Here is a 24,273-nt window from a genome sequence, read left to right on the forward strand (position 1 = left end):
GGTTACACACAACACAATGCTCGAAGCGGCTGCGCGGTAAAGTTCTTGGTTAAAAGGGATAATACATTGTATTGTTTTACACACGAATTCTTTCTTTTTCACTGCACTGAGTGCGCACAATGACCGACCCTACACGAGCCCGAACACCGATGAAAACAACAACAACAATGGCGGTCACGGTGGATGACCAAGCCTATGCCAAGGAAGCTAGTGCTAGATGCGTTGGTTGCGGCTTGATTGACAAGCTAGATACCATTATTCAACACGCATCTACGTGTAAAATAACAGGTAATGATCAGCTTTATATATGGAAGGAATTACCTTTCATTTGGATTTTAAAAGATCAGTGGTGGTGGAATTAGGAAAACGTACTCAATTTGTTAGTTCAGATTTTTGGATTTAAAGCTGTAGGAAATACTTTGGCCATGATTGAGTACTGGAAATGTATCTGAAAAAATTAGCATCTGAACAGGAGGAGTCATAACATGACATGTTTTTGATACATTTACACCTGTTACTTTATCAAAAACAAGAACAATCAACATGTAATAATACCATATGATGCAAAACTGTACAATGACCAAAATAAAAACGTAATTTCAAAAAAATGAAAAATATATAGTGGTTGCAAAGGTATTAATTGGTTTCCTGAGTCCTGTGGTGGTGGTTTAGGTCAATATGGGTACCCATTGGCAAAACAAAGGATAAACAACAGCAACCAGTCTGTCTCGAAATTGTAGTTCCGGTCATTTGGTGGGGGTCGGCATCTAATAAATGAATCCACAAAACTAGCGTAATTTGTATTGTTGACCTATTGACTTTAGTTCAACTTTGACCCTTCTGTGCTGCTGCTTTTTGATTGATTTATTAACAGTTTGCAGAATTACAGTACATTTCAAGTACAACCCAATACAAAAACTGTTAACTGTGAGTGGACGACACTTGTTTACAATAGGGCCCACCATTTTCAATTCATCAAAACATTTAGAGACACACGAATATACACAACTATATAGTCAAAACAGGAAATCATCATAGGAGGTAAAAAGGGAAAAGAAACATATACAGTGAGGGGGAACAGGGGTGAATGGGGGATTCAGATTTTACGGGGGCCAGTTTCGAATTGCAGCCGTCCGTAGGTGCCCTTTGAGAGCAGTTTTGAAGGAGTCAAGGGATTCTCATGTATTAATGACTGTTGGTAGGGCGTTCCGCATTTTGGTGGCATAGGAGCGAAATTAAGTCCCTTGTTTGTGCCAAATCTGGGTTGCATATGGTGTGTTGAACTCCCTCTGGTGTTGTGGGTGTGGATTTCGTTGACATTAAGGAAGTATTTAGGCAGGTACATGGGTATCTTGGTGGTGTAGCGAATCTTGTGGACCAGACCCATTGCAAGGTGCTGGCGTGGTTATACTGGACACAAAATTGTTCTATGTGACAGAGGGGTATTCAGAAAACCTTTAGGTTAGGTTTTAGGTAGTCTCTCGAGACAGACCAAGGAAAAGAGGGCGCTGCTTTTCCTTTATTTTTTGACGATGGCTTCTCAGATTGGGTTTTAGGTGTTTTTAGAATCTGCCTCAGGTCTAGCCCTGGTCCAGTGTGTTAGCGAGTCTCTCACTCGCTAACCAGGGCTACCTCAGGTCTAAAGGGGTGAAGTCCAAACATCTGAACTAACCCTAACTAATCAATAAAGGTAAACTAAATAAAAGTCTGGAATTTTAAAGTACAAAAGTACATTGGTATCAAAATATACTTAAAGTACAAAAGTAAAAGTACTCATGCAGAATGTCCCATTTCACACATTTTCGGATTATATCGTTTGAAAATAGCCGAAATGTGTAGATGTGGTTAATATTATGTTTTGTAATAATAATCAAAATCTACAAAGTAACTACCGTAGTAAGTACATTTTCAAATAATTGTAGTGGAGTTTAAAAGTATAATATTTGCCTCTGAGATGTAGTAGAGTACAAGTAAAAGTACTGGAAATTGAAGGTAAAAAAAAGTAAAAGAATACCTAAAATTGTACTTAATTGTGTACTTGAGTAATTGTACTTAGTTACTTTACACCACTGCTCGATGAAATTCATCTAATTGATAGTCTTGATCCAAGGCTACTGTCAACACAGAACTGCTGCAAGAACGTTAGCTAATTTTAAAATTTAGTACAGTGTAGTGGTTCTCAACCTGTGGGCCAGTGCCCACTATTTGGCCGTGATGATATTGCTCAAATACCGGTAAATGACAAAAAGATAATTAAATGTGTAATCGTGACAGCCCTACTAAAGGAGTAGTTCACCCAATCAATTACTCACCCCATGAAGTATTGAATTCATGGAGATTGTTTTGTTCTTGCCACATTCCTGAGCCAATGATTTGGGTCACCAGTCAATAGGGGACTCAGTAGGAGACTCTTCGAGACATCAAATGATTGGTTTAGGAATGGGACAAAAACAAAAAACTCCATGAATTCAAGGCTTCATGGGTGTGTAAATGATCGAAAATAAGTATTTTCTTTTGGTATGAACTACTCCTTTTAAATGTTCAGATGGGTGGGCCGTGTGAACGCTTTTGAGATTTTCAAGTGGGCCCTGATCCAGAGATTTAGTAGTACATAACCAAACAGTGTTCATTCCCATTGGTTGCATTGACTTTGTTTTAACTCATAACCAGCTTGAATAACGCAGGCATGACTTTTTGTTGTTAGTGGTTGTCAAGGAGGAAGGAAACAAAGGATCCCAGACCCACACCAATAGCAGTGATTCTCAAACAGTTTCATGTCAAGGTAAGTGAAGATTGTTGTTGTTAGTAACTGTCTATCTATAGATACTCAGGGAGTGACATAAGAGTCGAGCATATAGTGAAAACTTTAATCTTAAACATTCCTTTTTGCTGGCCCCCAGACCCAGACTATAGTAGTCTGTAAATTGATAAGATAACGTGTGTCAAGTAAAATCACGGTGTGATACACAGACAGTAATGTTAATCTTATTCTTATAGCTCTTTGGGTTCATGTTTTATAGATTTGTCCTGGATGCCTTCATCCTTCTCTCTACTGAAGAGAGACGGCGGCTATGTTTCTGGAATTGTCCACTCGGAAGAAGAGCTGCTCACCTTGCTGGCGGACCACAAAAGAGCCACACTGAGTTCTTTCAACTTTTGGTATGTATCAAAAAAGGAAATCTGCAGTGTTCGGGTGGCGCAATAAGTGCCTAATAGCCACCACCGCACTCAGGGGTTAGAATTCACCAAGGTGTATCCGCCTTCGTCAAGTGTGTATGGGGGAGGGACTAAATTTGAAGGAAAAGGGGTTAAAAAAGCAACACACACACACACTAGGGCCGTCAGTTCACCATAATTAATTTTAGCTCATTATATAGCCTACCATATACACAGAATATCAAGTTATTTTATGCACGTTCTGTCCACTAGAGGGCCCCCCATCCAAACGACAAAGCTATTATTTCAACACATGTATTAATGATTGGCACAGCAGAAAATAATAGCGTTTCATAACTGTTGTGTTTTATGGAGCACAGTGCACACTCAGCACAGATTAATATCTATAATGCACTTCAGACAGTAAAGAGTAGACTTTATTATGAAACAGTAGTGAGCATTCAGTCTATCATGAACGGGACAAGTCCAGACCAGCATGCTTGGCTATCACGATGAACAGGCCAGCAATTTATAGTCTGCAGATTACGTTTTCTCTATGTTATTTTCCCACAGATCAACGTGTTACACTGTGCAATGCAAACTAATAGGCGTGTGGCTCCGGTGCGGTATTTCCGAACGTGCCCAACTGCCCATCACCGCGTTCAGAAATAGTGCACTGTCTGTCACTGTGCAATGCAAACTAATAGACGTGTGCGCTCCGGTGCGGTATTTCCGAACGGAAATGTTCAGTTGTGGTGATTCCCCGTTTCCCAGACCTTTCGTGCTGCTGTGCTTGTAGCCTAGCCTGACTGACTCACGCTCTCACTCCCAAAACTATCCCACTTGATAGAGTGAGGACAGGGAGCGACAGCCCTGTCCCCTGCTATTCATTTCAATTGAAGTTGCTCAGTCCCTTATACAGTACACAAAAAAATCGAAAACTTGGCACAATTTGCACAACCTTCACTTCATGTACTTTTTTTTGCACTACATCACACTGATTAGTTTGATTACCTGATGCACCTCTCTATATACTGCACATATACTCCCTATTTTAACCACTTGAACCCCAGCATCCCTATTCTGTGGAGCATATTTGTCAAATAGCTGAATCGTGAAAATGTGGGGGTCCCTGGAACAAAATATTTTGAGATGTGGGTCGTGGCCAAATACATAGAATTACATAGAAACATAATAGATTTTTCAGAAAACTGATCAAGGCATTTGTTTTAGAACAGGCCTCAGGTCTTAATGTGTTCAAACGTGTGTGGCCCTTTCTCATCCTAGGTACAACAGTGAGGGAAGACAGAGAAAAGCAGAGAATGTAGGAAAACAGAGAAAACTTCTGTGGCATGTGGAGGACTATTGTGAAGACACCCCACTTTCTGTGACAAAGAGAGTCATTATGAGCTGTCAACATGGCAAAGAACGCAAGAACACCGCCTCTAAGGTACATTGGCAGAAGAACCATATAGGACTGCAACTATCCAATATTTTCTTACCTATTTATTCTTTCAATTACTTTTCAGATTAATTGAATAGATCTTCTTTGAGAGTTTGTTTAGAGCACTTTGCCAGCCAAGTCTCTATGGACTTTAACATTTGTTTAGGGCACTTATGATGTAATTCTTTGCCAGCCAAGTCTATAATATAAATCACACCCGTGTGAAGTGAGAGGCACACTAATCAATTTTTGACCTTATACCAACCTTGAAACACACCGTAGTTACATCACCAAGAATGGTGGTCCCTTATTGGCCAAGGGTTTCCACCGACATACCGACAGCCGATTTGCTCAGACACATATGACGTAAGTTTGTGTTAAGACCCTCAATAATAATAATATCTGGGATTTATACAGCGCTTTTCATGAATAAAACAGTCCATGTAACAAGTTAAAATCAAGTCGGCTTGGAAAGGCTAGTCTAAACAGGTGGGTTTTCAGTGCATTTTTGATGGTAGGGAGGGAGGGGGCATCTCTAATATGTTTGGGGAGTGCATTCCAGAGGGAGGGGGCGGCCACAGAGAAGGCCCTGTCGCCCCAGGTTTTGCGCTTGATCTTTTTGGGTATCTCAAGGAGGCTGGCGTCACTGGGCGGCGGTAATGTCTTTGGACTTTAATGTTTGTTTAGGGGCACTAAATGTCAACGTAAGTCTTCCTGTGGCCGATATAAATACATCTTGTAACTAATTTTGTTTCATACTAGAATGAAGCCAGGATGGATAAAGAAAAACGGTACAACTGTAACCAATCTGGAAAAGCGTCACAAGAAACAGTAAATTGTAACATGCCCCCCCAAAAACCAGCATGACCCCTATAAAATGGCTCTAACTAGTGCTGGCTGTCTTGGCTAGGACCCGCTGCAGTGGTGTCGAACTTAAACCGGGATGTTTAACGGAGCTAATTGGAATGGTGGTGTTGGTAAAGCTATAAAAGGTATATGGGTTGTAAAGCCAGACACCTTGGTCTGTATGTGTTGAGGTGTTCTTGGTCTTGGATCTTGTGTCTTGAGTGTGGTGTCTTGAGTCTTGTCCTATGTGCTGTATCCTGTGTCTTGATTGGGTCCTGTAGATTCTGAGGATTTGAGATCAGTGGAGATACCGTGTGCGTTGCTTGGTATCGGAGGTTTAGAAGCTGGGATCTGCCTTTTATGATGTGCAAGTCTAGTGTCACGATGATGTCACCACTGTATATATATCCATCTTTGGGGTTTCTATCTTAATCTGATGTCAGTGCTGGATATCGCCGTTGTCTCCATATATGGGACTATAGGTTATCCCCATATATGGAGCTCTAAGTGAAAGCCTTCGTAACAACCCCCAAAACACCAAGAATGGTGTGCTACCCCACACATGACATTTGCTATAAAAAAACCCATTAAAAATTCCATATTGTTGGCTGCCACCTCGTCATGTATCAGCCAAGTCTATGGATCCCCCCTGTGATGTACAAAAGCAAAAAAAGGCGTCCCTCAGTTCACTGAAGTGTGATTTATTTTATTAAATAATTAACTGCCCTACAGCAACAAAGTCTACGTTGGTGCAGCTGTGCAAATAATTTATGAACTTGCCTAACAGGGGGATTCTCTGGCATATGTATACACCAGAAAGAGGCACTTTGAAAAGAGAGTGAAGAAATTGGACTGTCCAGCTAAAGTGTTTATTCGACACATGAAGAGGTACGTTTTTTTTTGTATTACTGGTCATTAAAAAACAAACATATAAAACATATATATATATATATAGATAGATAGATCATTTTTTTGTTTTTGTTTTTTAATTATTAAAGCCGATTCAAAATTTAATTTCTGCACAATTGAAAAAGACTAGGCCCTTTTTGCGTAGAACAGGCTTACTATCATTGGGGCGAGTTTTGCCTGCAACACCACAATATGATACGTACTGTATCACAATACATTTGAATTAGAATTTATTACGATGTGTAAATGTGCCGTAATGCTGTTCACATTAGCAGCTAGAACTGCACTCTGTCAGAGATGCCCCCACCCTCCAAACCACCCTGTAAACCCACGTCTTCAACATTGCTTTCCCCAGCTAACTCATTCCACATTTTTTATAGTTTTATTTCCTTAGTCTTAGTGCTTCTTCCCCCCCTAATAAAGTTGTTTTTATTTGTTGTTTTCTCATGCCCCTCATGTAAAGAGTCTTTGGGTACTCAGAAAAGCGCTATATAAATTTGAGTTATTGCGACCGCAGGTCGCATTTACTTTTAAATTGTGCATTTCCTGTCAGTGTGTTGGTTGGTTGGTCACCCCAGGCATGACCGTGACATCACGTGACATGGAGATCCCTGATGACTGTCATCAATATTAAGCCCCTATTTGGAGATCCCTGATGTAATCAAAATTGGCCAGCAACTCTACAATATTGGCCAGCAACTTTATTATTCCCTGCGGGGATAATAAAGTACATCTCATCTCTCTCATTTGACCTCAAACCCTTAGATCGCCATATACGTATGGAGCTGTTCTGATATTCCATATGTTGATCCTTCCCCATCCATCCTTCCTCTTCGATGTCTCCCTTTTGACTGATACCTGTCCATTTAAACTCTAGACGGGCCTGCCCCAAAGTTATTAGTGCAGCTGTGCCCGGCAGCCGGCGAAAACTAGAGTTCTCAACAGGCCCGGAAATTAAGGCCCGGCCCTACCTGGGCCCTCATCAAACCCTGTACACTCAAGACACTGCCCCTGCTGCCACCCTTAGATCTCCATATATGGAGCTGACCTGTTCTGACATTCTATATGTTGATCTAACCTCATCAAACCCTGTACACTCAAGACACGCTCCACGCAGCGTGCCTTCAGCAAATGCCTTCAGCACTTCTAAATAAGAAAGCTGCGGAGAACTGTTGCTTTGTGTTCACTCTTTAATGTTTTCTGTTAGTAATCCCCCCTGGCTCTGATGTTGTATTGTTGTATTAATAACTTTGTTGTTTGTGTTTTTTTTTTTTTTTTGTAATGTATTTTATGTCATGACTGGATAAAGCCTTCAGCACTGCACTTCCGCTTGACTTCCTGCCTTCATTGGGAGACACGTCGCTCCAATGAACTGCAGCGGCCAGTGAGGCATCTATTTTTTATAATATCTATGGGTCTGACCCCCCCCCCCCCCCCATGCCAAAGTGCCAGTGCTCGCCCAGCAGTCTGCTGTCACCCAGGCGGATGTGTGCACGTGACCTCGTCCGTCAGCCAGTTGCCTGTTCTCTTGAACCCATGAATTTATATCTTCCTTTATATTGTGTTTTTAATTGTTTTAGGTATGATACATTTCGTGTCGAACGAAATGCCTCCAAATACAAAAAAAAAGAAACCATGAAGAAGCTGAAGCTAGAAATAGCTAAAACAACCCCACCAACCTCAACAAATCTTATCCACGTAAAACTCCCTCTAGTGGAAGCTCACCAAAACCACCCCATGGACTCAGGATGTGGCCATTCCAGACGGAAACGCCGTAAAGTGAAAGGCAAAACTTTGGAGATGGTAGGGCTGGGATGTCATTTTATTTATACGTTTCTATTTTCAATCGAGATTTTAGCTATATATATATGGGTGTGTGTATGTAGGCCTATGTGTGTATCAAAACTGAAAACTCATAGAATTTAGAAAAGAGTGGGGCACGGTGGCACAGTTGGTAGTGCTGTCGCCTCACAGCTAGAAGGTCCTGGGTTCGATTCCCGCTCGGGGCGCTGTGGGTGCTGGCGCCGTGTTTCCTCCTCCGTGTTATCAGTGCCCATACCCGAGGCGGGGTTGGCGAAAGGGCCTTTTTTTTTTTTTTTAAAGATTTTTTTTGCGGCTTACGCCTTTTATTGGTTTTTTGAAGGGACACACAGTAGGCTGACAGGAAACGGGAGAGAGATGGGGGAAGACATGCAGTAAAGGCCGTGTCGGGCTCGGGAGTCGAACCCGCGGCACACTGCGACTGGATTACCAGTCGGGTGCCCAGACGGTTACGCCACCGCCTGGACCGAAAGGGCCTTTCTGTGCGGAGTTTGCATGTTCTCCCCGTGTCCCCTAGGGTAGGTACCCTCACAAAAACATGCAGTAATCCTGGTCTCTAAACAAACTGCCTCCCCCTGGCCAGCCGGGGCGCCTGATGGAGGGGAAAGGAACTGGTTGGAATAACGTGTTCCTTCCACGCGCTACGTCCAACCTGTAAAGGAGTGTAAAGGAGCAACTTGGACACTCAGGCAGGAAGGAAGCATGAGTTCAAGTCCGTTGCTCTCCCCATAGTCCTGTACCTGCCTGTAGACCTTCTCGCAATTTGGTGTTGGGGGAATTTCTCACTTGAACTGAGTCAATGGGTCCCTAGACATGAAAAATCAACGAGGTGCTCGTCCGCCATAGTGCCACGAATGGCGCAATGGCCACATCAAATATGGCCGCCATCGGCTATGATGAAAATACAACTTTTTGGTTTCTGGGTGTATTTGCACATGTAATACCTCCATTCTGACTAATTGAGGCATGTGGAATTCATTTCTGAATGGGTGGGTGATATTGACCTTGAAAGGTCATGGTCAAGGTCATTTAGCTATTCCAAAGACATTGGCCATTGTTAAGAGTAAAAATAAGTGCAATAAGTCTATTTCAACTAATTCTGACATTTATAATTCATTTCTGATATTGTTTTGACCATTAAGGATCATCTTATCATTGAGGTATCAATATAAATCTTTTTATTCAATAACTCAATTACGATTGTCTTTACTTTCACTTTTATTGTATTTCTCGTAATCATTTGTCTTATTTATTATATCAAAATACATGAACATACAAATATAACAATTCTAAATGTCCCTCTTTAACTTTTATTTTAATTGAGTGCTTTAATTAGAATATAAGTATGCAGAAAAGAAATGTTTTATACAAACAAAATAATAACACAAAATGAAATAACACTTTTACTCAAAGTGCACAATTGTGTGCATGCCAGTTAGTGTGATGGGTTTTACATGCATGAGACTCCAGCAGCACGGCTGCCACATCGGCATGCCAATTCTTTGGAGTTTGGCTGGTTCATCAAGATCATCAAGAATGCTGTAGTCTCCAAAAGAGATGGAAACTGGAATCTACATGTGGCTACTATCAACGACTCTATGCCGATCTTTGCAGAATGTGACTGCATAAAGTACCTGGCATGGCTCATGGTATCTTGAACAAATAAAGGTTCTAGAGTTCACACATCCTGAGCTCTACAGGCGCTTCTCTGTAGGCCATTGAGTTGTTCAGGATCACCCAGGCTGGTTCTGCACTGTAGGAGGTGACATGAAGGTCAAGCAGACCATTCAGTGAGTGTCAAAGGGTCCAGGTGGTCACTATGTAGTAGGAGCCACACACAATGCAAATTATGTGGCAGAATTTCTTGTTCCACAAGATTGGGTCAATCACCAATGTCCCCAACATTCTCACCAACAACCACACCATGAAAGACACAGAATGCCATCTCCCACATGCACTGAGCCTTACATTCAATCGTAATGTGGCGAAGCTGATGGACTTTGTGCTAGAGCGTCAGAATCCATACTCTATAGCGGTCAATGTGCCTGTGACACTGCACAATCTGCTCACAAAGCAGGCTGTTGACCGAGGGGTCGCTGCACGCTTGCTAAACTGTCTAAAAATGGGGAGCGTGTGTACTGCTCATACAGACAGGAAATGTTAGTTGGGAAGACCAAGACATTGAGCACAACCATACCAAAGTGGAAGATACTTCATTTCAACGAGCAACCACAGAAGACACCAACAACCATTCTGAAGGAGTAGAAGTTAGTTTCGTCCAAATACATGGCCGAGGCACATAGGAGTATGGACATTGCTAAGGAGCGGGGCATGAATATCCAGGAGATACTTACTCATGATGTGCTCTCAGCATTTCCGCTGCTTGATGGTGACCTCCCAGCTCATGTCGACAAGTCAAAACCTGCCAGTGAGATTGAGCCTGAACTTGACCTCACCCAATGGAGTCCAAAGTCTACTCTTGCCACTCATGTTGTAGTAGACTTCATGGCGAAAATGCAGCAGATGCCACTAGCACAATTCCCTACTTTAGGTGCTGTCTTTAATACCATCATCAGGTCAACATCATCCCAGAGTTCATCCATATCATACTCGATTCTTACATTGAGATGTCTCTAAAGGAAGGGGTGCGCATGCGGCGCACAGATTCAAGAACAGGAATCGACATTGTTGGCATGAACAGAGACTATCCCTCAGCAACTTGACAAATTCTGGGTGGCTGAGGAAAACAAACTGAATCTCCAGCTGCTAGTTCGGGATATGGTGTGCCATCAAGTCTATGGCAAATTTGGTAATGCTACCATCATTGTCAGCTTTGTTGTCTGTGATGATGAGGTGCTCCCAGCAAGAGTTCCCAGACCTCTTGAACTGGATTGAGGAGGCTGACACCAGATTGGTGGTGCATGTGGAGTGGGCTGTTCGAGTGAAGCAGAGCAAGAGAGTTGTCATACAGACACCTGTTACACCTGCTACACTACACCCCATACGTCCAATCACTGGGGTTGAAGGAGATCTGGCAGCAGTATTGCACTGGTGAGAAGCTGTGCATGCTTCCACTGCATCAAGCAGTCTCTCGTCTTGGACCACCACTAGCAAAGACAGTGATCAAGGCACATATCCTGACTGGAGAAGACTGCATGAGCAAGGTGGGGACCAAACATGCAGCTATGGCTTCTGACCCAGTAAAATATTTAACTAACTGACACCTTTACAGAACAAGATGCAGCGTTGGCAGAAAGTACTTGGTGCGTGTCTGGACGGGGGCCAGGTCAAGTACAACTGCTGAGACATTTGATGACCTCAGGGTGGAAAGCTATACCTGTGCCAGTGCTGAAATTGATGCTCTCCCTCCCACAAGTAGTGTGATCAGAGGTCACATCCAATGAGGTGCTTTCTGGTGCATAGGGCTTGCCACCTGCTTGAGACAGCAAAGGAACCCAAGTCAAGACTAGAGCCAATGGAATGGATGGGAGGAGCACTTTGGTACATTCCTGCCATCAAAATGTCTGAAGCCCTTACCACCCAGTTTGCTCACAGTATGCAAGTGTGCAGGGAAGTGACACTTGACGATGTGGCTGCTGTGCTGATGGAGTTCCATGCATAATATTTTGCCATGGAAAACCCCTCATGTAAAAAGTAAAAACCCATCACACTAACTTGCATGCACACAATGGTGCACTGTTTTTTTTTGTTTAGATTTTATGGGGGACATTTATAATTGTTATATTTTTAGGTTCATGTCTTGTTATAAATAAAAACAAATTGTGGAAAAAATACAATAAAAGTGACAGTAATGACAAAAATCGGAATTGAATTATTGAATAAAAACATTTATATTGATATCTCAATGACAAGATGATCCTTAATGGTCAAAATAGTATCAGAAATGAATTGAAAATGTCACAATTAGTTGCATTAGACTTATTGCACCTGTTCTTACTCCTAACAATGGCCAGGTTATGGCCAAGGTCTTCGGAATGGCAAAATGACCTTGACCATGACCTTTCAAGGTCAATATCACCCACAATGGTTAAAATACTATCAGAAATGAATTCCACATACCTGAATTAGTCAGGATGGAGGTATTACATGTGCAAATACACCCAGAAACAAAAAAGTTGTATTTTCATCATAGCCGATGGCGGCCATATTTGATGTGGCCATTGCGCCATTCGTGGCACTATGGCGGACGAGCACCTCGTTGATTTTTCATGTCAAGGGACCCATTGACTCAGTTCAAGTGAGAAATTCCCCCAACACCAAATTGCGAGAAGGTCTACAGGCAGGTACAGGACTACCATGTCCCCCATATATATGGGGACTAGGTTGGCGGAGGGTGTGTAGAGAGCCCAGGATCACATTAGATAATTGGCACAGGGGTGAAAAAATGGGTTACAAAATCGAGGGATAAAAATTAAAAAAAAAAAATATTAGAAAAGTGGTTTAGAACAGTCGTTCTCAAAAATAGCAGATTTACAAGCTCACAGCACGTCACTTTGTGCTGTGCTGCGAGCTTGTACAAAAACTAAAATCTGTGTTTGAAAATGTTTGTTTCATTTTGAATTTTTTAACACACATGTTCTCTTCTGGGGGATCCCAGGCACAAAACCTTTGCAGATGTGGGTGCCGCGGCCAAAAAAAGTGCCACGATAAAGTTTGAGAACTACTGTTTTAGAAGGCATTTGTAGAATCGGCATCAGGTCTTAAGGGGGTTATTAATTTCAATTATTTGTATGACAATTAATCGTCGAACAATTACATGATCATGATTAGTCACACTCACTGCAGGCTGAGGCAATCACACCGCAGCAAGGAGCCCAACCCCCCCACACGGATACAATCGCACCGCAAGGGGCCCAACCCCCCCACACGGATACACCCAGCTTCACCCCTCTGGATACAGCACACCCTGAATGTACGTCATTTTTAACACTTATTTTCTTGGACTGGTAATTCTATTCGTGACATTTTGCAGGCTATATTTGAAAATGTTTGAAGAGGGCTCAAGTGGGTAAATAAAAGTTTTTGTTTGTGTTTATTCTATATTAACTTTTTTGTTTGTTCATTGGATAATTAAAGTGAAAACGTGTACATGATGAAGTTCAATAATTGCAAGGTGTATTTTAAGTTTTTTATTTTAAGATTTTCCAAATAGATTTCAAGGTTTTGCAGCTTTTAGTTGGTAATCAGTGTTAATAGAACTCCGAGATTGGGACGGGCAAAATCAGAGAAATACAATTTCAAAGGAGGCATTTAGCAGACGCTCTTAATCCAGACCGATTTACATTAAGCAAGAACAAAAAGCATGGCAATACATAATTTACATACAAAAGTAGTTATCATGAATCATACGTAAGCTAGAAACATAACTGGAATATCTATATAATGAAACTATGCATATATAGTGCTATGTCTACATAAAATGCTATATAAGTTACATAAAATGCTATCTAAGTCTACATAAAATGCTATCTAAGTTACATAAGTTGAGCCTTTGCATATGCCTGTAAGGTCATCGGGGCTTGGGCAAATAGCTGATCTACAAGCTCACAACGTGTCGCAGATGCAATACGTTGTGAACTTGTACCGTAGATCGGCTATTTTCGGCACACAGCGAAGTATGAATTGGGCTCATAAATGTATTTCTTTTTTTTTCTTCAGACACGAAGACCAATCGAAGGCCCAGGATCGCCACGCTCTGCCCCGTGTGCTTCAAGCCGTACTTGACAATGGCCAATCACCTGAGGAAAACACACAAGGTAGCCAACAAAGAAGAGCGGGTGCTGCTGCTCGACATGGTGGCCAAGCGGGTGGACATCAGGGACGCGGCCTGTCCCGTGTCGGGGTGCGATTACAAAAGTAACAGGCTGTACACACACCTGCTGGTCGACGGCCACCCGGGGCTGAGCAAGGAAGAGGCGGAGAGGTACATGGACAAGGTCAGGAAGGAACGAACCGTTGGCCTCCTGGCAGAGCTGAGGGCCACAAACCCCTGCCCAGCAATGGTTACTGACCTAGACCTACAGGTGGGTGAGGTGCCAGTGGGTGAGTTAACACAATGTAATAAAGTGTATTACATTGTGTTACATTTGCTTTTGAATTGTATTGTTTGAGGCTATGTATTTCCAATCTGACAGTTAGTTTGCCAACTTATAAACTATGGACTATATCATATGTTGGATCTTTTTTCTATCTCTTTTTAGGGTAATTCACAATTCACATACCGCAAATGTTTGCGGGTGCTTTGTCATTTACAATAGTTTTCGTCTGTCATAGCGCACAGTACACCTCGTTGTCTTTACAGCTAGGTATACTGCTCCCTTTGGAGAGCTAGCTTCACTCTTGACAATACTGCATATTCAGAAGACTGTGCTTTGTATCTTGCTTTTTCATATGTATTGGCATTGCAACTTTAGTCTCAGTCTCAAATTTATCTAGGTCACTGTTTCAAGTCTGTAGGCCACCAGGGGGCCAAATGAACACTCAGAATTTAATGAAAGGATTAGGGTCCCTTAGATTAAAAAAAGAAAAGGACAAATGGGGATCCCTGGCCTGAACCTTAAACTGGTTCAAAAGGTTCAAACGTTTGAGAAACACTGTTCTAGGTGACATAAGAAAGGTCTTTAAAATTGTTACATTTTACTTCCTGATCCCTGAAGACACATTGGATGGTGTGCATGGACAGGGAACAACAGCTGGTGGAGGAGGCGGTCATACCCACTTATGGAGAGTGGGAGGCGGAGGAACCCGAGTCAGAAGACAATCCCTGTGCCGATTATGAGTGTGCGAAGCGTCTTGAACGTTGCCGCGAGGCCAATGAAAAGCTCACACTGACGAACCGGAGGCTGGAGGTGCAGCTATCTGAACTGAAGATGAAATACAAGCTTCTGGAGAGAAAGCACCGGGGCCTGTGTGAGGCCACTGGAGTGGTGAGTGAAGCTGGTCCAGCCTGAGAGGCCTCAGTGTTGATTATTAGAACATAAGAGCTGAGTGAGTGAAGCTGGTCCAGCCTGAGAGGCCTCAGTGGTTGATTATTAGAACATAAGAGTGAGTGAAGCTGGTCCAGCCTGAGAGGCCTCAGTGTTGATTATTAGAACAAAAGAGTGAGTGAAGCTGGTCTAGCCTGAGAGGCCTCAGTGGTTGATTATTAGAACATAAGAGGGCAGGGAAAGGGAATACCGTTTTTTAAAATTTAAATAATGATGCCTTTATTGTCAAGTCTGTTCAACAGTAAAAGAAACCATAACCATATTATATATAGCACATAATAACATAACACCAAGACAATAAATGGAGTCCCCAGTATACACAAAAATAGACCCATCAGTGTGGCACTGGCCGTAATGGCTGCAGGGGCAAAACATCTACTAAAAGTTCTGTATCTCTATTGACCAGTGCCATTTGCTATTGTGAGTGCTAAACTTGTGATGGCTTTATTGTTCATATCAGAAAGAGTTGGTAGGAACTTAGGAAGCTAGTCGCCTATAAAGGCGATATCACAACTATATTCAATATATAAAAGGCTTGTTTGTTTAACCAGACTTGACGGCAAATCGCTGGACTGATCAGCGGCAATTATTTTGTGCACATTGACCATAAGCTAAGTCACTACCTCAGAGCACTTTCTGTCACATATTATGTAAAACGTCTGGGTTTCTGAGGCTACATAATATGTGAAATACATTTTCTAATATTGATTCATTAATTTAATAATGGAAGTCAATCTGTCTCTGATGGGGCTGAAAGAAACCTTGCCATATTTGTGATTTTCCCTTTCTTTTTTGTTTAGACATGACGGCCAATGCTAGAGTCTGGTGCGTGTGGACGTGGGAGGAAAGTGGCTGTGAGGAAGAGGTGAGCAGCCGGCCCTGAGGAGGAGGAGGAGGAAGAGAGCCACGGCCAAGTGAGCCGCCTTCGATGAACCAACTCAGTTCATGCTTCTCAAACGGTTTAATTTCAAGGACCTCCTTAACTCTGGTAGTGTACAAAATGGACCCATAATTTGTCCATTTGGTTCCATTTGTCCACTCTCAGTTACAGACCTGTAAGGGGTCCATTTGGTTCCATTTGTCCACTCTCAGTTACAGACCTGTAAGGGGTCCATTTGGTTCCATTTGTACACTCTCAGTTACAGACCTGTAAGGGGTCCATTTGGTTCCATTTGTCCACTCTCAGTTACAGACCTGTTCAGACCATTCGGAACCCCCTTAAGTAACGCCTGAGGGTCCCTGGACCCCACTTTGGTAACCACTGAACAAACAGAAAGAGGGTGTTTTGTGTTTATAATTTATCCATGCACTCTCGGGGCCGTGGTTGTGGTTGCAGGAGATCTGACGTAATGAGGAATGTCATGTCCCCCACCGCCACCGCCATTGGTAAGGAAAACAGCATGTGAATCACTTCAGGCAGTGGTTCTCAAACATTTTCATGTCACATCAGCGACGAGTTGTGAGCTTCTAGATTGCCTATAGGCCATATTGTGAGGTCCCTTTTTGTTCCGTTTCGTTCCCACGTCATGGGCACTACTCATTCAATGCATTTTCCCATAGATAATACCCTTCTGGACTTTGGGTTAAAAGTTCTACTCATAATATCCTGCAGTATTTTGTCACAAGCCAGAAATGTATATAACCAAAAAACGAACATCTTGTGCTGCTGTTTTTGCTTGTAAAATGTGTTGATATTGATTTTGGCAACACAAAATCGTTCTCAAATGTCATAAATACATATACGTAACATCTGAAACAAGTACTGGTGCCTTAGTTTACTCAGATCATGAAATGTAGCACATTTGTTAAAGAAAATGCTTCAACTTAAGTGATGGCGCACAATGAAGCATACATCCTTTTTGCATTGCATTATTCCAATTTAGGGTGCGTGGTAACATTTTGGTAGATTTTCAGCCATTTTGGGCCAAGGTGCGCTGCTTTTCTTTTCTACCTTTCATTACACAGTAGGTTGTGACATTTTTGTCTCCACCAGGCCGAAGGCATGGGGAGAGAGTATGTTTTGCACTCCGTCCGTGTGTCCGTCCATGCCAAACTGTGCACACACACTCTCTGGATGCCAACGACGAACCTCTGCCCCAAATATTCCTCAACGGCCTGTTATAGCGCCACCATGAGGCCGATTTAGGCAAAACACATTTCTGTAGATTACTCGTACACATTTTATCCATACATCACACAATTCGGTATACACTATCTCCATAGGCATGTGATCAACACAGATCTGCACAATTTCCCATCTTCCATCCTGATTGGCTAAGATTGGCTTCCAAAGCTCACATGATTGGTACGTTTCGAACAAAATGCCACAAATCACAAACGGTGTCCAATTTCCATGAAATTATACACACACATTTCCACTATCCCAAATCAGCCTCACGGTGGCGCTATAACAGGCCAATTCCTGTTTTCACCTATAACTGCATCGATCTGTATACAACTTATGTATGCGCACTCCCTAGAGGCCATGGAAAAACATTCTCCCTGCATCCCTCCACATCTGCCGGTTATAGTGCCACCATGAGGCCGATTTCTGCAAAACACATTGTTAGTCGCACAGATTTCATCCAAATCTCACGCAAATCGGTACACATGATCTCTGTAGTCATGTGATCAAGACGAGCCTGTTGGATTTCTCAGATTCTACACTGATTAGCTAAGATTGCCTTCCAAAGTTTTCAGGAGTAGGCGTAGCCCGTTTTGTACAAAATGCTGCACATGTCCTGCTCATCCAGAATCCTCAGAGATGCTATGAGTGATCTGGCTCTGCATTTCCTCAACAAAATGAAGAAAATTGTTGCAAGAAACAAACAAACAAACATGTTTATATTACTCCTAAACATTTTGCCAAACATCACACACACTCCTTTCCTCCTGGTGGAGACCTGTTCCCAGAAGGGCACTTTTTCTAGTTTATGTATGAAACATAAGCTTTTGGCTAAATTTACTATGTTAAATATTTATATATTATATTATATTTTAACCCAAAGTCCAGAAGGGTGTTATCTATGGAAAAATGCATTGAATGAGTAGTGCCCATGACGCGGGAACACATTTTATTTTCTAGGCACTTTTTCTGGGGTCCCAACTCGGCCTACTATTTTCGATAACGATAACTATACGAGCGTCCATACTAATGAACAAAACTTTCTGTAAAAAGTGGCACAAACGAGCTGTGCACTGTGTGCAGTCCAGCTGTGTGTGAGTCAGAGGCTGTGTGTGAGTCAGAGCCCACATGGAGGGTGGTGGAGAGCGAGAGATATTGTGCTGAAAGATACATAGGATATATGGATAATCTGACCGAGGAGACCACATTGTTGTTCCTGAGTTAATGCCAGCTAGCGTTAGCTATTCATAATCCTCATCTCCGTTATTCATAATCTTCATAATCCTCTGTTAATAGCGCCTGTCACGAAATGCAAGCGGATATATATATTTAAAAATACGCTTGTTTGTTTTTAGTTGGTTTTCAAGTTTTGTACCTGCTATATTTGATTGCAAATTCATTAAGTTGCAATGTTTCCTATGCCAAGAAAGCCCCTGTGAATTGACTGATCAGAAAATAGACAGACCGTTTCAAACACAGAATAAACATAATTAAAAGGGATATTTTATTTATGTTTACTTTGAACATCTCTGAACTCTCTGAAATGTGTTCATGAAACTAATACATTCAAGCAGTGTTCTTGGATTATCTAACTACTTAAATGACCACTGAGGATTTTACTACTGATTTGCCTATCATTGCTGCCAGGCAGAAACCATGTGAAAGTAGAGGAAAATCTAGGCTTTGAAATTCCCGGAAAAGTAATGGATTCCACCTGACAGCAACAATATTTTATGCTGTATTGATAGGTTGGGTCAGAACAGAGAAGTTATTCTACTGTCTACTGTATTATCCTATACTCCGATGTCTGAACAATCAAACTCAATATGATGTAGGTGTAGCACAGTAATTCTCAACTTGTGACGGTGTTTGTGTGTGTGTGCGCGCCGCGGAAGCTTTTGAAATTTTCAAGTGCACCCTGATCCCGAAAAGCTGAACATGAAGTAATCATTGTGGAAATTATTTCATATTGCACAGTCACCATAATGTAATACATAAGGCCTGTTTATTCAAGTGAACAGCATCAAAAATACTTTAAAATCTGTTTGGGGGACTACTGTCCTCCTTGAGGTGTGGCAACCACAATTAGACAGCAAGCCAAACAAAAAATCACAGAGGACATGAGTCAGGAAGTATGCTTCAAGCTCCAAACATTTATTGCAGACTGAAGGTGTGTATAGTTGTGAAAACGGAGTGAAACTGCAAAAACATACAACAAAAATAATAACAATAATTAATTACTTTAGAGTTGCTTGTGAATGAGTAGAGGTAAGCGAGTGTAAATGTGAATAAATGTAGGATTTATTTGATTATGGTAAGTATATGTATGGCAACTGTAACAAATCCCATACAACAATAAACACTCGAAGGCAAAATAACACTGATTAAACAGCTACAGTAGGCCTACATAATCACAACACTAATGAAATGAAGGTTCAACATCAACTTAAGTACCCAACATGGATATATAATGTTAGCACTTTCACCCAAGTTTGACAAAGAGGTAATAGAGAAAAGTCACATTTACAGACAATGCTTGCCTAGCTTGCCATTATTATTATTTTCACAATCTGATGTCAAATAGCACAAACTAACATATATGTGCATGATAAACATACATCATCTTCTTAATACACTAGTTTAAGCTAGTAAAAAGCTAGAAAATAATAAAATGATTGAAAGAAAGAACCAGTGTACTGTCTGCTAGCGTGCTGCTTTCTTATGTTATGGATATACATACTGTTGACTTTGTCATCAGTCATACAACAAAAAAATACTTAACGCACAAATTAATGACATTAAACAGTGCCATAGGGCGGGTTTTACGATTAGACAGGAACCCTAGGGGGTGTCAAACACAACTTAAAGGGCTGTACCATTGCACAGCAAAAGTGTAGGGGTGACAATTCTAGCACTCACTGAAATAACACAAGGAGACTGGTGGGCAGAACATGCACCCTGATCCCGAAAGGTTTGAGAACCACTTATGTAGCATCTCTGTATCTAATCTCTTTATGGCTGATAAGAACATATAAATTACATGTGGAAATGACCATAATGTAATGCATAATGCCTGTTTATTCAAGTGAACAGCATCAGAAATACTTTAAAATGCTCTGTCTGTTCTGGGACTGGTAGAAATCTGGAAACAATTAGTGGTTTGGATTGGTTCCTGTCACAGTCCTCCCACTCCAATGACAAAATAAAGAGCAAATGAGGTACAGAAACATCCAGGGCCATTTCAGAGGATACTTCACACTAATGGGAGATAATGGCAGTAGAACGGTTAATCAAACAAATTGGTTTAATCAATAATAACAAAATTAATTAAAATGCGATTAATTGATTTATAAAAACTAATTATCACTAGCAAAATAATCAATCTTTGCAACCCAAATTGCCACAGATCCAATCAATGAGCTTGCACTTGACTATACTGTCAAATATGGATGCATGATTTTGTGCTTGGCTTTGTGCATTTAAATGTAACATAGGGCCGATTCATACTCCTATTTTACCGCTGTTTCGGCGCTGTAGTGCCGAAATGATTTCGGCTCGTCAGAAACTTTCAGTAGCACCGAAGAGCCGACTTTAGGACGGTACCCGCCCCCCCGAACCTCAAATGACGTCAAATTGTAGGCTCTACAGAGCCGAACCGACTTTTATTCGGCTCTAAAATAGGAGTATGAATCGGCCCATAGACCTCAACCACCCAAACTGGACAGAGGTGCAATTTAGAGACACGATGGGTCAGTGTTTGATTGTCTATTCTGGGTCACAGCAAGGCATGTAAATCAGGAAAGGACAAGACACATTGTTTTCTTTTTCTGTCGATTCCAGCTGGCAGATTCGTTGCACTGGCAAAATGGAGACTGAGAGGTCATCTGGACAGGTGTATGAATTATCACTATTTACTTAATGACTGTAACCTTTGTTAAATAATCAGTTCATGAGAGCTATCGCTTTCTGGTCACTCGCTTTTCCATCAATGTGAAACTGTCAGTTATTAACCGCCTGTCAACTAATTATTGCAATCAGAATCAACTTTTTGTCACCTAAAAAAAACAAACTAAAGAATATCTCAAGGAGAGAGGAGAACATATATACAGATTACAGACGCAGCATAAAACCAGCAGTATGCACATGACGTTCTAATGACAGCTGATACTGTCCTGTCAGAAACCTATTCTGTGCAATTTGGATACCTCCGAAATTATAGCGTGAACATCGAAAAACAAGGCGTCAGAAAACAAATGTTTTACTGAACTGATCTATCTGAATCTACTGATATGACAAAATAGGGAATCAAACAAATAATGTTTATTCATATGTTTGTCCATTTGACCTCAATGGACAAGTGAATTGACCTCAATTCATGCATCCCATTGAACTTCTGGCTCCAGTTTGTCTTCCAGTGAGTCCAGTCTGTGCCATAGCATATAATAGAACATGTGTGTCCTTTCCTTCCTTACAATAGCTTTGACAGAAAGCAGGTGTAGTCTGCTCGGTAGAAGTTCTCCACCTGAGTCCTCTGGACTCCATGTTGGCTCTACAACAATGAGAGGATCTAAACATGGCCGCCCGGCTGTAGCCTGGGTTCCAGGCTGATTCGCTGCGTTTCGTGGATCTGAACATGTCACCACTCAGTCTGGAAAGTCTCCTATTCTCCACAGATAGGCACAGATAGGGACATATGAAGGTTGAAATGGAACCGTAGCTTCTGATTGGTCTGTGGTGTGGGTTGAGGAAAAACACCAGTTTGACGTATCAATGCGCACTGCGCAGCTAGTGCTGTTGTCCTGCAACGTCCCCTTATCATTCACTAAACTCACCCCACACAGCCGTCATTTTTAAGTGGTGCAACCACTTCATTACGGAGCTTTGCATGTCTGGCTGGGTCTGTCCCTGCCTGCCTGCCTGGGTCTGTACTCTGTACGTCCGAGCACGAAAATAGCGTTTGGTTGGTTTTCGCAACCAAGTCTCTCTGTTGTGCAGCCTATGTGTGTACACACACACTGACAGTACAGTACAGTACAGTGACAGTACAGTACAGTAGAGGGTAAAGGTCTCCACACACCGGGCGCGAATCGGATGCGAATTCGGATTTTTAGCGGCGTTTCTCCATCGGTTTTCCGAAAAACGCGGCCGGTGTGCAACCACCTTAACTGTCATTTCTCGACCGTTTCGGAGACGGACGGCTGGGGCCGGCATCCTGTGGGTCTAGAAGTTCCGGGGACCCCCTGGGGACCCCCACACGGAGTTGCACCACTTACTTCACACAGGTGTGATTTTTTTTGTACTACTGAATATGACAGTGGACTACTGAATCATTTACTTTTTACCATAGGTTTTTACTATTTTTAACAGTGAGAAGCATGGACAGAGTGGCGCTGGTTGATGACGTATCAGCAACAACGTCGCTACGTGTTATGAAATGCGAGTCAAGCAGCCTCTGCATGCCCAGACTGAGTAGCGAGTGACAATTCAGAATCACAGAACACAGCGATTCAGGCTGGAACCCAGGCTAGTCCGGCTGGCAGGTTGGAGGAATCCCCCGTCTGCGGTCCTGAGTTCTTGGTAAGTATGGGGGACGGGGTCGGGTCAGAGTTCTTGATAGGGAGGGACAGGGTCGGGTCAGAGTCACTGTTCGTCGGTTAATCCGACCAATCGGGCGCTCTCCTCCCACAATCTCCTGGCTACTGCGTCGTCCCTGGCCTGCGGAGCCGAGGTCTTCTCCGCGCAGTCACTGGAGCAAACACACAATCACTGCATCAATTCGTCTTGTAATCACAAGGCCCGCCACCCATTTGAGGTAGAGATGTACCGATACATTTTTTTCCTTCACAATACCGATTCCGATAATCAGTGTGTAATTAAAAAAATTCTAGGACAGTGGTTCAGGGACTCACAGGGTTCCTTGAAAGGATTCAAAATGAACCCTTACAGGTCTGTAACTCTTGAGAGTGTACAAATGGAATCAAATGGACCCATCCATTTGTACAGTACAGAGTTATGGGATTCCATGAAATTAAACCACTGATCTAGGAATAGATACAATTTTAAAGTGCAGCTACAAGTTAGTAAAATAATACTACTGTAGGCTACTATGTAAATAGTACAGTAAGAGTATAAAACAGTCTGAAGCATTCAAATATGACTGTAATTGTAATCGTGATAAATGATGTGGTATCGGAATGGCATAGACTGGCATACTCGCCGATACCACTACCAGCATTTTAACCCATGAGGCCCATTCTACAAAGGCCTTCTAAATCAGTATTTCTAACACTTTAACCCATCTAGACCGGGCACCATATGTAACTATATACTGCATTTCAATACGGGAACCCCCTTTTGGGGTTGTTGTTGCTACATATGTACAGAATATAACGACATCCATTTTCTGTTTTTCAGAATTGGCAGGTCTGAATGGGTTAAGCAGTATCGCCATACTAGTATCGGACTCGGGACAACTCTAATTTGAGGGCCCATTTGCAATACCCTTGTGGCACACCGGTGGTCTCCAGACCAAACAGGTTGAGAATTACTGGCCTAATGCATATCAAGCTAACGTTGTCAGACACTACCTGAAGTAGCGTCCGGACAGGGCCTCCAGACCCGGGCTGACGGAGCAGTAGATGGTGGTCTGGGCTCCCTCGGTGGGGGTCTTCATCAGGAGGTGGGAGGGGACCGACAGCAGCGGTCCCAGCAAGGGGAACCAGTTCTGCCAGTGTCTACCCAGCTCTGTTAATACGACCCCCGGATGGAGGCTGTAGGACGTCACTCCTGTTCCTGTGAGGGGGCACGGGACAGAGCTTTCTTTATACTGGATTTCCAGGCCCATACGCGGCCTTCAAATCCAGTCCTACAGTAATATTCCACTGATCAGAGCGATGGTCACTGAGTTATGGCCAATTCTTTTGTGTTTTTGGTGTGGCCATTTTCGTGGCAGACCCCTGAACAGT

General features: G+C 42.3%; 2 protein-coding genes across 3 annotated transcripts in view; one reads left to right on the forward strand and one right to left on the reverse strand.

The window, feature by feature from the left end:
- Positions 1-23,891, forward strand: LOC306925471 (uncharacterized protein). Of its 2 annotated transcripts, XR_013790254.1 has the most exons (11): positions 1-288; positions 2,705-2,782; positions 3,021-3,159; positions 4,444-4,606; positions 6,234-6,334; positions 7,936-8,158; positions 12,983-13,109; positions 13,856-14,220; positions 14,854-15,123; positions 15,984-16,048; positions 23,723-23,891. XR_013790254.1 is itself a non-coding variant. In XM_079504305.1 (10 exons), exons 1-10 carry the CDS (start codon positions 120-122, stop codon positions 15,987-15,989), a joined length of 1,641 nt encoding a protein of 546 aa, XP_079360431.1. In that variant the 5' UTR covers positions 1-119; the 3' UTR covers positions 15,990-18,766. The 2 variants fall into 2 exon arrangements, 1 of the variants encoding a protein (XP_079360431.1); XM_079504305.1 differs by lacking the exon at positions 23,723-23,891 and having other exon boundaries at positions 15,984-18,766.
- The window catches only part of LOC306924358 (retinol dehydrogenase 13), a gene marked incomplete at its 3' end in the record, with an annotated part of 6,648 nt that continues 5,323 nt past the window's right edge, over positions 22,949-24,273 (reverse strand). Inside the window, exons 5-6 of the mRNA XM_079502852.1 lie at positions 23,896-24,100; positions 22,949-23,054 (exon numbers count right to left, since the gene is read on the reverse strand). Of these exons, the coding sequence (XP_079358978.1) occupies positions 22,949-23,054; positions 23,896-24,100 (311 nt within the window). The remainder of the gene's footprint in view (positions 23,055-23,895; positions 24,101-24,273) is intronic.

Source organism: Electrona antarctica (assembly GCF_951216825.1).
Source record: "Electrona antarctica genome assembly, chromosome: 6".
Taxonomy (NCBI): Eukaryota; Metazoa; Chordata; class Actinopteri; order Myctophiformes; family Myctophidae; genus Electrona; species Electrona antarctica.